We start from the raw sequence: 14,226 nt of genomic DNA on the forward strand, positions 1-14,226 counted from the left end.
GAGGTGCGTGCAGTAGGCTGATTGCAATCCAATCAGTCGACTACTGACCATGAGAAGCGTGTGCGTGTGTGTGTGTGTCTGCGCACGCGTGTGCATACCTCAAGCTGTCTGTGTGTTATGAAAAGTGTGTGTGATTGTTGTGGTGGTGGGGACTTGGTGTTGGTATTGTGGGTGGGGGGCAGTGGAGGTCTCTTATCTGTAGGCCACAGGCAGCTTTGAGGCTCTTATCAGCAGCCACCACATTGTAGCAGCACATCCTCTTGTCCAGCAGGGAGCGGAAAACTCTCCCTGCAACTGGGAACACACACACACAGACACACATACAACCCCCCCCCCACACACACACACATCTCACCTTCATACCTACCAGCTTCTCTCTCTCTCTCTCTTTCTCTCTCTCTCTCTCGTCCCAGCATTCCGACTGGCAGCCAGTTACAGCATTGTGTTGTCTTGGCGACTAACAGACAGACAGACAGACAGACAGACAGACAGTGAGTGAGCGAGCGCTTGAGGGATGACAGCAATGTCAATATCATCCCCAAATGTGCCTCCACTCTTCTTTTGCTCTCATTGGACAGCACAAAAGCATTGTGTTTCTCCACTTCTGGATCTACATGCTTTTTTTTTTTACTTTTCCAAAAGAAAGAATTCGTGAGTCGCGTGTCAGATAATTTTGGTTTAGAATACGGAACGAAACGTTGATGATGAGGCATTACATGAGACTCAACGCTTTTATGACACAATTCTGGACTCGCAAGCCTCATCATGTTTGTGTGAGTATTGTTTTTGTTGATATACATATTTCTTTGCAGATTTATTAGACAGCCTGTCATGAAGAGATGCTTCAATGCTACCTTTTTAATTTCAGAATTCTTAGCGGTTTATCGTTTTAAGAGGGAGTTGGAAATTTCACACTAAATTGAATATATATGCATATATAGGTTAGACTGGAAAGTCACAAATTAAATTATTCAAGCCTAACAGTCAGCCACTAAAGCATTTTTTTTGTTCTGAAATACAAGTATAGTGAAATAATATAATTTGGACATCTTTAGAAATTACAATACATTACAATTTTTATTAGAGTTGTATTTTATTTGAATGTCGATTGAAAAAAATAAAAGAGAGGTTTTCATTTGATGTCAATTTAAAAAAAATAACAATAATGTTTCTATAATAATCCAAAGTAATTATTTGTTACCTGCCAATGCTGTTTGTTTCGGGCAGCTGTGGCCTAAAATATATTTGAGTGATAGTCTAATAAATGTATTTAGCAGTTTAAACTGAATTTGCAGCCATTCATTTTTTTATAATATTAACATGTAATCATCACATATCTGTATAGCTGTCAGTTACATAGCATTTTTATTTTACGTGAACACCTAAATAATAATTATTATTTTAAAACCTATATTTTGTATTTTGTTTATTTTCTTAGATTTAAAAATCCATAAATATTTCATGGCAAGCAATATGTATCATTATATATTGATGAATAAAAACACTACCTACAATTACTAGATACACACACAATTATTTGCTTTACAATTAATAATCATAAACAAAAACAATTAATTTAAACTCATGAGTTATATTGTTGTATGTATCGTTCCACATATATAAAGAGAAAATAAGTTGAGAGTAATTATTATTCAAGGGAATGTTTCCGTTTTCAAACTGCTAATTACTAAACACTATTTATAAATGAAATACAATCTGTGATAAAAATCAATTTGCTCATTTCAAAAGGCACAAAATGTCCAATTCATTCATTTGCAATGTTGATCTAAAACAACAAGCTTGGCAACAGTGCCTCATTGTGAAAGAGGGAACTGTCCAAAATAAAAAGTCATGACCATTAAGTAGCAACAAAACAGGAACAAGCTCGATTGCAAAACCTACACGATGATGGTGACTCACAATCTTCACCAAAAGCCTTTGCACTGCAGCAATTCAATGAAATGTCTTCATTAGTGATCAGCATTTCCCTCCACCACATTCTTGTGTCCCCTCGTGGCATGCAAAACTTGACTGTAGATCCTTCCCTAAATATATACGCCAACTATACCCTAAATCCCACGTGTGTTTCTTTTGTTTCCCAGACGCTTTGATATGCATCCAATCTTCGCCAGCCGGGAACGTTTTCAACGCTTTAACGGATTTTGACTCACATCCTCCCAACACAAACACACATGGACAAATTCATTTGACACGTCAGAGAATCCTCAATGCAACATGTGTGTTAAGAACAAATACAAAAATCCACTTTGGGTCACGTTGCATTCAAATCTCCTTTGAGGGTTACTTGAGTGCAATGTTTGAAAGTTACTCTCAAAAGTTATGCCCAAATTAAAGTGGCGGTGCAAATGGAGGATTAGAGCACATGAGGTTTATGATTCTCATTTTTGTGTGGTGCAGTGATTCCCAACCACTGTGGATTTTATTTAAATGGTCCAAATATGATTGTTTACTCACAACAAAAAATGTCTAGATATGCTAGCGACGTATGGTGATAGGCCAAACAATTAAATGCCCTGCCACTAGATGGCAGATGGGACGATGAACCTGTGTATCCACCTGATGCCATTTGTCCAACTAAATAATAACTTTTGATTTATCATCTTTTTTTTTTCAGTACATATACATTTTGTGAATTCTTTGCTTTGGCTGTGTGCAGTGGAATTTTTGTATTTCAAGAGATGTGCCTTGGACCAATAAAGGTGGACCAAGGCACTGGTGTGGAAGGCTAACTATGTGACACTTTGAGTTGCCATTATGAAAAATGTAGGTCACGTAAAAAGCAAAAAGGAAACTGCAAAAAGCAAACATGCACTATATTAAGTGTTGCACATTAGCATGTTAGACGACATCATCTTTCAAAGTCGTGAAGACAACACACACTGAGTTTGCACCATGATGGGGAGGATGAACCCCAAAGAGCCGCACACTTCCCCTCAACCCCTTCCCTGTCCCTCGCCCCCGTCGTGCGCTTCAGAGGACAAAGAGGTCCCCGAAAACACAGAGATGGCCGTATTGATCGCTGAACGCATTGAGCCCGTTGTCATGGAGACCGAAGGGCATCAAGGAGGACCGGTAACAAGTGGTTCCCCCACCAAGTCGCCAACAATTGCATCCCCGCCGCCACTGCTCCCGGTAAAGACCAACCCGGGTCCCCTCTCACCTCGACCTTCTTCAAGTACCTCCTCATCATCGTCACTTCCTTCGCACATCCCTGTCATCAGCCTGGCCCATAGCAAGCCCCCTCTCGCCATCCCCAACCCACCGCTGACCGCCCTGCACCCCATTCCCAATAAGCCTCCTCACTTGGAGCTGCGTCGGACTCAGCTGGCCTGTCTGCCCGGCAACGGTTCGGGAGCCTTGCCGGGGTCCGGTGGTGGAGGTGGTCCATCCATGCTGCCTCAGACGTACCTGCATTCTGCTCATCCATTCTACTCCAGGTGACATACATACATACATACCGTATTTTCCGAACTATTAGGCGCACCGGACTATAAGGCGCACCATTAATGCATCATGTCAGATTTTTAATCCAAATCATTCTCCATTTTATCTTTTTTATTTCAACTTCAGAGGCAACAAATTACTTTATAATCAAAAATAATGATTCATCGTCTTTTTGATTCATGATTCACAATCTTCAGTGGGCCACTTATGATTGATTTCATGACACAATGCTTCGGGCCAGTTTAAATTTAGGAATTTGGTCCATATATAAGGCGTATCGGACTATAAGGCGCACTGTCGGCTTATGAGAAATTTTTAGGCTTTTAGGTGCGCCTTATAGTCCGGAAAATACGGTACATACATACTTTCTGAGAACTGTAAGCCAGGCAAACCAACTCACCCATCAAGCTATCAACCAAACATTTTTTTTAATTTTACATTCCATGTTTAACCATGTTTTATATTTGATCACACTTGAAGACTCACATCATAAAAAATGTGCACAATTAAATGCGACAAGAAAAAACTGGCAGCTCCTCTTGACCAACTGTGCAACTCTTCCTGATTCCAAAAAAGGATTTTCTGTCACGCAGAGGTAGAATTGTGCACATTTGCTCCCTGTACAACTGCTTGGTCTATCCTGGAAGCTCGTCCGTCCCTCTCTTGTGTCCTTGCACCAGGGGGCAGTTGAGTCATCCATTCAATCATCCACTAAGTGACCTTTATTAGACTGGCCTCAAATTCTCCACGATGCGCTCGCAATCAATGACGCCTCCAATCAAACAGCTTCCAGCTCAACTAACAACATCCACCTTTCTCGTGTTTGGTGTTTTTTTTTTTTAATGATTATTTTCTTCCTTCAGTTCTTTCTTGGGCACCTCTGGCGGAAGCTACAGTGTCATTTCCAACGGCCGGGTTAAGAGAAGACCTTCCTCGCACTTTGAGATGGAGATTAATGATTGTGAGTATATACCAAAAAAAAAAAAAAAAATGCTGTACGTTTACTAAATGCACAATATAAATAAAGCTGCCTTGCTTTAATTCTAATCTTCTGATGGCTTTTTTTTTGTGTGCGTTCAGCCGGTCCTCCTCAAAAAATCGCCCGCCGCGTTTTCACCAACAGCCGCGAGCGCTGGCGGCAGCAGAACGTGAACGGCGCCTTCTCAGAACTGAGGAAGCTCATCCCCACGCATCCGCCTGACAAGAAGCTAAGCAAGAATGAGATCCTGCGTCTGGCAGTCAAGTACATCAACTTCCTGGTCACCCTGCTGGACGACCAAGCACAGGATGAGAGAAGGGACCCTGAGGAGGACGAGGATGAGCCACGGAAGATGGACTCGGACAACAAACTGGAGCCTCTTTATCAGTGTGACACGCCTCCTCCATCCCAAGGCGCCTCCCCGCCTTCAACCAGTCCCGCGGTAACGAGAACCTGCCGCCGTAATCGAGACTCCACCGATTCGGCCATTCGGCTGGCGGGCTCGGCGACGAGCTCCTGTAGCGACAGCGACGTGAACAGCGAGGACAGCTTTGGGACAAAAACCTCTGTGGTGACACGTGGCACTCTGGCCAAGGTCAAAGGTCAAATAAGAATGGTGGCAGCTACAAATGAAGAGCGGTGAGAACAAAAGGAAGCGAGCCACCGCTTGTTCTGCAACCGCGCTCTTATATTAGAAATGAAAGTCATGTTGTATGTTGTGTATCTTTTAGTAAAGTGCAAACTTTTTACGGTTTGCACAATTCATTTTTCTTGCAATGCGTTACATTTGATCCTAAGAAAGTAGGCTTGTTTTGAAACGCACTAAGGGGAGTTTAGAGCTTGTGTTGCTGGCTTGGTTCACACAATAATGGTTTTTTTTTTTTCAGATTATGTGTTGATGATAACAGATTAATGCCATGAGTTATAAATAGAAGGTAAAAAAAAAAAGTGCCGTGACACCCTAAAGCCGGATGTTACCATTTGCTGACATTATATTGTGACAATGGCAGTCATGGGAAAAATATCTTTATCATAATCCCATCATGTTTTTCAGGGGTACTTTTTTTGTGTGTGTGCATGTGTGTCATTGTGTTGTTTGACAACCAGCAAGGATTTATGTAACCACAGCAACTGTAAATGTGTGGTAATGTGTCAAGATGTAGGATGTGGTTCAAGATGGGATTTAATGTCTTGGGCAGGGCTGTTCATTAGCTTCCTTGTGGGGGTGGTTTGATACATATCGGATATGTTTAGGCGTTAATGTGGCAACTGCATGGAAGCTGCGAGGTGTGGACAGAAAACGGTCCCAAGGTCTTTCTGGGAAGCCTTATGCACCCATGTTCTGGACCACAGAACAGGAAGTTTGCACAACCACGAAACCACATTGACTGGGGTGGGGTCACCAAACCAAAAAAAGGAGACCAGAAAAAAAAAAAAATTCATGTATTGAGGAAAAAAAAAATTAACCATCAAAACGGGAGTGGGATACTAAATGCGAGTGGGCCATTTATAATTGATCTAATTGATTGGTAAAGATAATCGCAAGAAATATTTGGTGAATTAATTTATTGTAAATAATATAATAGTGACTACAATAGGACCGATGTTTGTTTTTAAATGTGTTAAAATATTTAATAAATTTAATGAAATAAAATTCTAATACAATTAGTGAAATATTTAATGTGATCAAATAATTGTTCAGTTTATTTGTTCACTTTAAATTATAATAAAACTAGTGAAATATTTAATTGGATCAAATCATTGTTTATGTAATTATTTATAAACATAAATAACAAAATGAATGAAAAGAAGTCTTTCATATATTTCATTAAAAATAGTAACCCTATATCATAACATAATTTTGTTCAAGTAAAAAAATTTTGAGCCGGTCCATCGGTCCATTAAAAAAAAAAAAAAAAGTCTGTTGAGTTGTGGGCCGGTGGTGTGTTTACCTCATCTACAGGAGGCCAAGAGGGGTGAAGTTGGCCAATCTGACTCTTGAAGATAAAAGGTCAGCACCTCCACCCTTCTGCCTCCAGAACAAACTACAAAACAAAATACAAACAGACCAAACTGTGTTTACATAACTTTTAAGCAGCCTACTCCTGTAATGAACTAATTGGCAGGCAATTTATGACTTTGCTATATTTGTATTTATAGTGACAAAAAACAAGAGCATAATATCAAATGTTTTTATTTCTATTCTAATCGTGCACTCAAGTCAATAATATGTCAAACATTTCAATTTCACTCAAACCTATTGCACACATCTAGACATCAATTGCGTCGTAAAACTCAGACATGAAAATTATTTTTAAAATGCAATGTGAATTATGAATGCAGTGTGGTGAGCGGTCAGTACCAGAAATGTCTTTTCTGCTAAAGACTATCGAACGCACCGACCTGTAATCGCAATCTCAATTCCACGAAACTGGCCTAATTTATTCCCATGTCTGGCATTTTCCTTCCCTGAACTGCTTCCAGTACATGCTACCTGTTTTTCGTCCAATCAGATTTCAACTCCTGTTGCCGCGTCAATCTAAACCTTCAATCGAAGCCTTCGCAATCATAAGTGCTGGCATTTGTTTTTTTAAACCGGACCGATTTGGAATTCTTCCACCCAGGGCAAAATTCTCACCAGAGCAAAATTTATTCTGGTCATTCCGTTTTCATGACTTTGTCTCCTTGTCTGACCAGTGACTCGACTGTGTCGTTCACTCGCCTATCAATGTTACTCACAGCCTTTTCCGGCGTGCTTTTCTTGGCAAACCTTCGCCTGCCCAACTCAGTGACCGCAGAACCGCCGATGGCCCCCACAGCTCCGCCGATGGCCCCCGCCAAAAACACTCCCAGCGCCAGCCCCAGCAATGCGCCCACGATGACGAGCTTCGGCACCTTTTTGGCGTTGGCCACCGCTTTCTGCCACAATGAGCTCTCGCTGACTATTTTGGCACCCGCTTTGGCCCCGGAGCCCATCTTGCCCCACACTGGACTCTGGGCCACCTTCTTTGCTCCGGCACCTAGTCCGGCTCCAAGTCGCACTGAACCGTCAGCCACCAGTTTGGCGCCGGAGCCAACCTTTCCCCACACGGGACTCTTAGCCACAACCTTCGCTCCGCTTCCAATCCCGGATCCGACACGCATGGAGCCGTCCGCCACGACTTTGGCTCCGGAGCCGACCCAGTTGGAGCCATCTACCACCACCTTGGGGAGTCTGTCTCCCACTAGCTTGGAGACATGCCCGGCTTGAGCGCCCACCTTCCCCCACACGGGACTTTGGGCCACCGTCTTCTGTACGTTCTGTGCGCCGCTGCCCACTGAGCCCCACACCGAACTGCCCATCACCTTCTTGGCACCGTCGCTGACCCACACCGAGCTGTTAGAAAAAAGCTTGGGCAACATCTTTGCGTTCGACTGCACTCTTTCCATCATGGACTGGAACATTGAAGGGGACAAGTTTGCCATGGTAATCGGCGGAAGGCTCTCAATATTCATGGTGCTAACACTCCTCTCGGCCTCGGCTCGTGTTTTCTCAACCTCTTCCTCTCTCACTTCCTCTTCAGCCTCGGCCACGGTCTGCATGTATGGATAGAGGGAGCGCCTCTCCCCCCGAAACTGCTCGCCGAGGCATTCTTCCTCTTGCTTCTGCCGTCTCCTTTCCCTCGCGATCTCGGCCTGCATCTCCCTCACTCGGCTCTCTGCCTCTTGGAAAGCGGGGCTGGAGTAACACTCCCCCCCGGCCTCGGTCACTATCTGCTCCACCTTCTCCAGGAGCTCCTCCACATTTCCCCCGTGACCGCCTCTCTCCAGCACATGGAACCTGTCCCCGCATTTCTCCACCAATTTCAATAAATCATCACGTCGAGCCCCGATATACGTCTCGATGTCGTCTCTGCCGGCCTTCCCGCTCTTCCTCAGAAGATCGGCGTGCGTGAAAAGGACCAGTGTGTGTTTCCCGACGACATCTGGCCCAAAGACGGTCTCCAGGGCGCAGAGGGCCTGCAGCTCCATCTTGGCCGGCTGGTCCGTTGGGACGCACAGGAGGAAGGCGTGGGGACCCGGACTGGACAGGGCCACGCAAGAGGAGATCTGAGATCGCACCTCATCGGGGGTACGTTCCGAGTGGAACCAGTCTGGGGTGTCCACTACTGCCACCTATGGGAGAGGAGGAGATGAAGCAAGTTATGTTTTATGGTCTTACTATTTCCTGGATTTCTTGGGGTGGCTTCCAAATTGATTTTTTTTCTTTATTTTGGAAATTAATTCATTGTCCCAGCATTCTGATTTTTGCTGGTGTAGACTGGAACATAACTATCGTAAACAGAAAAGCTTGACATTTTTGGTGTGGTCAGAGCCCATGAATTTGCAGAAATAATCACAAAATTCAAATAAAAATAATACTGGCCCTTCTTCCAGCAACGACTGCTTTCTTCTTGATGCACTCCTCAGTGATGGCGATCAGACTGTCAGGCCTGGACTCAAACACATCGTGGCCCAGGATAGCGTTGCCTGCCGCACTTTTCCCCGCTCCGGATCGTCCGATCAATACTAAACGCAGCTCCGGAGAGGATGGCGAGGACACGTGGGTTGTGGCAAGGACGGGGTCATAGACGGAGGCCGGGGTATCAGAGAAGGAGGTGGGATAGGCCTCAGGGGAAGTCTCCTCAAAGCTGTTGATTCTGTGATGGACTGAGACAAATGGCTTAATAGGCAACTCATCAGCCAATGTAAACATCAGCCATGCGTGCGTGACTGCGTCTTATGAGTGGAAATGACTTTTGGTCCGTTTTTTTCATTCATCATTTGTAAGAGTCTAGCTCCATCTAAAGGCGTACCAGAATAATTTCTCAACAGGCATCTCACAAACTCGTCAACTTGTCAAGTTATTACGTTTGTTGTTGTGTTTTTTCATTTTATTAGCGGCCTACCTGCATTGAGTCTGGATGAAAGTCTCTCCTCCTGATCATCAATCCGGCCCGAGTGCCAGCCTCCTGGTGCCGGACGAGACGGAATCACCTCAGACACTCCTCCGTTGACGTTGTCCATCTCGTCTTCTCTCCGCCTCTCCCAAGTATCTCTGTATGACTCGACTCTCTCGACACTCCTCGCCGTGTCAACGTTTGGTGTGTAGCTGGACGCCAAAGCTTCCCTTTTCTCTTCCTTTTGCATCTGGAATTTTTCCATCAGCTCTCTCTTCCTCTGCTGCACGCGCTCCTCCATTTCCCTCTCCTCTTTTGTTTTTGGGGAGAACACCCCGCTTTTGCTCACCATGTCCTCCACCTGTTACATAAAAGACAGAGGCGATCATATCTCATTTTTGTCAATCAAACACATACTGGCAGACACAGTTAAATGTCACATTCACTCTAGACAGGATTCCAAGTGTCAGACTTGCTTACACTCAAAATAATACATTCAATTATGAAGCAACCTGAAACCGGTCGAGTGATGTATGACAAGTAGCTCTCAGTTTGATTATCTACTCATGTGTATTTTGTTATTCTTAATCATCACTAATACTCATCTGTGTGAAAACACGGATCATGAAATCGATTTAGCACAATATATAGAGATTTAACAAGGTAGCTCATGCTAAGTGTCAATATAGAGCAATTTACTTTGGATTATATTACATTTTCAAAAGATCATATAAAACATTTCCTAGAAAAATGCAATGTACTTGTTGGTGAGCTATTTTTAGAACAGGCCCAAGCGATACGCATTATGTGTGTGCCCTCTAGTGTACAGTAGGTGTAACTGCAGCGTGGTCTCTGTTATTTGCTCTTTCTATTTCCAATTTTGCGGACCACCTGCTATACCGCCACAGACCACTAGAGGACCACGGACCACCGGTTGACAATCCCTCTCTATGTCCCACCCTCACCCAGTCTCCTTCTACCTTGTTCAGAAGCTCCCAAACTTGTGTCCGGTCCTGCCGCTGACGGTTATTGATGACATGGTAGCGCCCCCCGCATAGCCCGATCATTTGCCTCAGACCAGGATTCTCCTTGACAAGGTATTCCTGCAGATTAAATACATATTTGTGGGAAAGAAAATAACCTCAGATGTGTTTTGAAATATGATAAGCAACCGAGTCATGTGTCTGACTGCTTCATGTCAATGAGCTCTTACTAAACTCAAGAGAAAATCTTCAAAGTCCGCATTGGCACTCACTTCCACGGTTCTTCCTATGAGATAATCGCCGCAGGTCAGTAGCACCATGGTGTGCTCCAGAACTTCTTTTCCAAACACTTCCTGCAACTGTGTAGGCACTTGGCCGTCCATCTAGTTTGAAGAAACAAAAGAATTGAGTTGCCACTCCCAAAAAGTGTGAGCTTCATCATGGAACCAACCTCAGTGAACTGGCTGATAGGCACCAGCAATAGAACGGCATGAGGACCAGGCTCCAGCAGGGTCATGGCTCGCACCGTCTCCTTCTTGACGCCCTCGTCCATTTCCATGCCGTTCCAGTACCACCTGGGGGCCTCAACCAGGGTCACCATCCTGCCCTCGGCAAAGTCCTTGCGCAGCTGGATGCTGCGGGGACTCGCCGTGGACAAGTCCGTCAGCTGGCTCAGGATGGTGTCGGCCGACGACGTCTTTCCGCATCCGATGTTGCCCAGCAGCACCAACCTCAGCTCCGGTGGCATCGAGCCGTAGTGCTGTGCTTGGCTGCTCATAGCTGGAGGATGAAAACACACGGTGTTGAGTTGAAACGCTCTGTGATGCTTTCTGGTTTTTGTATTATGAGTGGCTGGAAAGAGCAACTAAAAAAAAAAAAAAAATTGAAAAACTGGACAGTGTAACTTTTTCAAGCAATTCAGTGATCGACAGTAGAGGTGAGGTCATTTATGACCATTGAATCATTCCACGTTATGAACGGCTACGTCTAAATCAAATCATCAGAACTTCTACATAGTTAAAGTCCTTCTTCACGCATGAGTTTGGACAAACAGTCCCCCCATTTGCATTCTTTCTTTCTTTTTTTAATTTGGTTAAAATGTGCAACAACTTGCCAGGCCTGCTCGACTGCATTCTACCACAACTTTATTCATACAGACTCACGGAAAGTTACAAATCGAATCGCAACGAAAGCAAAAGTAGTACGGGCTTCAATCCAGCTTTTCCAAGGTCAAGCATATTGCGCAATGACAAACTTGTCCAGCTATGGAATATCCAGTATAGTACATTTTTACATATTTCTACATAAATCATAATTGGACTTGATTGTCATAATTTAAAGAAACTAACTTTTCATTCTCGTCCCAATCCACATGTTCAAGAATCTCAAACCAACCGGACCAGAAAGCTTTACAAATAACTTTTAGACGTGACACAACAAGCACAAAATCAAAGTTACCTCACTCAAATGCGAGATTGTAAAGTCAGCTTTCGGCGCTATCGTCTTGTGGTTCGAACCTGCAGGTACATAAGCTTGTGTCTCGTCCACACCAGTCCGGTGTGTGTCAACTCCCAGGTAACGGCTTGCATAACAGAGGAATCGCACATTTGTTGTTTCACCACTCCCAAGTTGAAGACATTACGATTGTCGTGTGTGTGTGTGTGTATAACAGGTTCCACAGTCTGCTTGACATTCCTCAACAAGGCGGAGGTGTATCCCGGGGCACTTTCACCACACCCAGAAAACAGCAAAACCACCTGCATTGCTGTTTTATAATTGCCCCACTTCAATAAATGTCTGAATATTCTTTTCATTGGAATGTTTCGATTTGTACAACAGAACTGCTGCGAGCGTTTGGAAATGGGACACCATGACTTTGCCAATTTGGAATCATCGATAAATCCTACATGCAAGGTTATGCAATAAAGCATTCAAACTATTGAAGCGCCAATTATAAGGTGAATTTATTTAAGGTATTTAACACATGTTCTTCCAATAAATATAATAATCTTGTCACCATTCATTATCCAAACATAAAGTTCTGCCGGTGGATTCGTTCAAAAACCTGGCATGATGTAGGCAATGTTTTCCAGAGTGGAATCCTTTGAAAGAAAACAAATAATCAGCAAAGCATGCATAGTGTACTCGTGTATATGTTCCACATTGTTTACCAGCACGTTGTCTGTGCACTGATGCAGCTCTGGTATATGTGAGGTGAGGCACATCAATGGAGCAAGCCCACACAGCAGAGAATCCAAGAGTAGAAACAAGCTTGTGGACACACACACTGATTTCTGGGAACATGCAACATGCAAGTGACTATGCATCTGTTTTTTTTCTGTACGACTTTTGGGAGGCTGCAGGTTATGCTAGCTCACGGTGGATGAAAGGCTGACTCCACCCTGGACTGGTCGCAGCTCAGTCAAATTGTGTCTGCTCAGGAGGGATGTACTGTACTCACCTTTGTCCCCTTAAGAAGGTGACCAATCAGGCCCAAGGCTTCTCCGAGCAGGTGTAGGTGTGCAGCGGCATTGGCTGGATCACAGCAGGTAGGGTTCTGAGATTCCATCTCGCCCCATACCGATCCCACAGGTCTGCGCATTGACGCAGCAGGTCTGTCACTCGAGGGCCCGGCCACAGCCAGACTCAACGCGGGCTCGGTGGTGATGGATGTCGCTGAACTAGGAGCAGTCATGAAGGGGTGAGGCCTGCAGTCTACCTCGTTGGGCTTGTCATTGAGAAACTCCATAGCAGAATTTACAAGTTCCTGAGCAGAAAGTTTGACGAAAGGAAAAAAAAAAACCGACCATAGAATGAGGGGAACTTTACTGACCTCTAGTGTTCACAATCATGACTGCATCAACTCAGCCTGAACCTTATGACGGTTCATTTTGAGATGTTTAAATTGTTTTTCTTTTTGATTGCCATCATCATTTGCATAAAGAAAAAAAATGTCACAGGTACCCCTTTAGCCATTCGCGACACCATGCATGAAAACAGTTTGCCCTTAAGTGTTGCACCAATTTAGTCTATTTTATTTCCCCCAAGAAATATGGATATTACATCTAACAAAAACAAATCACAGGTGTGACTGAAGCCATGAGAAAAAATGTGTGATCGGTAATCAGATCACTAACCTCAATCAATCATCACATCACAATAACTTATTTGGTTTTTACCAGAATGGCAATTCTCTTCTCCTGGAACTGGTCTTGAAGCTCTGGGTCAAGTTCACGGTCGTCCGCCGTTGTGCCTGAATAAAAAGAAAATAGAGCATGGGGGCGGAAGTAGCGGTTAGAAAGAAGCAACTTGTAAGTACGTAATTGTTTTGCAAATTTGTATTTTTTTTTTTGGTGCCAGCTATTGAAATGTAAAGGCCTTTAACCTGGGGTAAAAGACCGCAACAGGTCAACGAAAGTCAGATTAGACGCTCACTCTCGGGAGACTCGAGGGCTGCTCTACGGTCAAGTGTGACTGTTCAGACTGAGTCATCCTGCAAAGTTTTTTTTTTTTTTTAAATGCCTTAAATCTGTGCGGAATATATATGCATGCCTTGAGGGTGTGAAGAGACTTCAGTCGGGAAAACTGACACGCATGTGCTGGTGTCTGGCTCCCTCTAGTGGACGACGACGACTTGGAAGAACACGCTCGACTTGATTCTAGTACGGACTCCATAGATACGTACTCCGCGCCTCACGTCCTCCAACCTTACAAGGCGCAGCAATTGGGCGGAAACGTAAAGGCCTCCCACACTTGTCATCCGCCGATGGAAACCGCTGTTCAATGCTACTGAAAAGTTGTGGTAGAAAGAAAGTTGTCGTGTTGTGAAAACAAGGTTGTAAAGTTACAAATCAAAATATCATGGGATTAAAGTTGTGGT

The 14,226-nt window shown here is 44.1% G+C and overlaps 3 protein-coding genes across 6 annotated transcripts; 1 reads left to right on the forward strand and 2 right to left on the reverse strand.

The window, feature by feature from the left end:
• Nucleotides 1-396: 396 nt before the first annotated feature.
• On the forward strand, nt 397-8,859 carry lyl1 (LYL1 basic helix-loop-helix family member). Its single transcript, XM_088374313.1, has 4 exons — nt 397-773; nt 2,103-3,458; nt 4,329-4,426; nt 4,546-8,859. Exons 2-4 carry the CDS (start codon nt 2,914-2,916, stop codon nt 5,085-5,087), a joined length of 1,185 nt encoding a protein of 394 aa, XP_088230439.1. The 5' UTR covers nt 397-773; nt 2,103-2,913; the 3' UTR covers nt 5,088-8,859.
• On the reverse strand, nt 6,623-12,012 carry LOC148399461 (uncharacterized). Its single transcript, XM_088374294.1, has 7 exons — nt 11,805-12,012; nt 10,798-11,126; nt 10,619-10,729; nt 10,344-10,466; nt 9,373-9,724; nt 8,850-9,133; nt 6,623-8,599 (listed from the first exon to the last, which is right to left on the reverse strand). Exons 2-7 carry the CDS (start codon nt 11,122-11,124, stop codon nt 7,103-7,105), a joined length of 2,694 nt encoding a protein of 897 aa, XP_088230420.1. The 5' UTR covers nt 11,125-11,126; nt 11,805-12,012; the 3' UTR covers nt 6,623-7,102.
• A 280-nt stretch (nt 12,013-12,292) lies between these two features.
• hmgxb4b (HMG box domain containing 4b) lies at nt 12,293-14,089 on the reverse strand. 4 transcript variants are annotated; one of them, XM_088374316.1, is made up of 5 exons: nt 13,899-14,089; nt 13,526-13,599; nt 12,808-13,113; nt 12,518-12,640; nt 12,293-12,448 (listed from the first exon to the last, which is right to left on the reverse strand). In XM_088374316.1, the coding sequence occupies exons 3-5, from the start codon at nt 13,093-13,095 to the stop codon at nt 12,404-12,406; spliced, it is 456 nt and encodes a 151-aa protein (XP_088230442.1). In that variant the 5' UTR covers nt 13,096-13,113; nt 13,526-13,599; nt 13,899-14,089; the 3' UTR covers nt 12,293-12,403. The 4 variants fall into 4 exon arrangements, with proteins under 4 accessions (XP_088230442.1, XP_088230443.1, XP_088230444.1 ...); XM_088374317.1 differs by lacking the exon at nt 13,899-14,089 and adding an exon at nt 13,732-13,813; XM_088374318.1 differs by lacking the exon at nt 13,899-14,089 and having other exon boundaries at nt 13,484-13,840.
• Between the last annotated feature and the right edge of the window lie 137 nt (nt 14,090-14,226).

Source organism: Syngnathus floridae, chromosome 4 (assembly GCF_059516105.1).
Source record: "Syngnathus floridae isolate MCC-2025c chromosome 4, RoL_Sflo_1.0, whole genome shotgun sequence".
NCBI classification, from domain to species: domain Eukaryota; kingdom Metazoa; phylum Chordata; class Actinopteri; order Syngnathiformes; family Syngnathidae; genus Syngnathus; species Syngnathus floridae.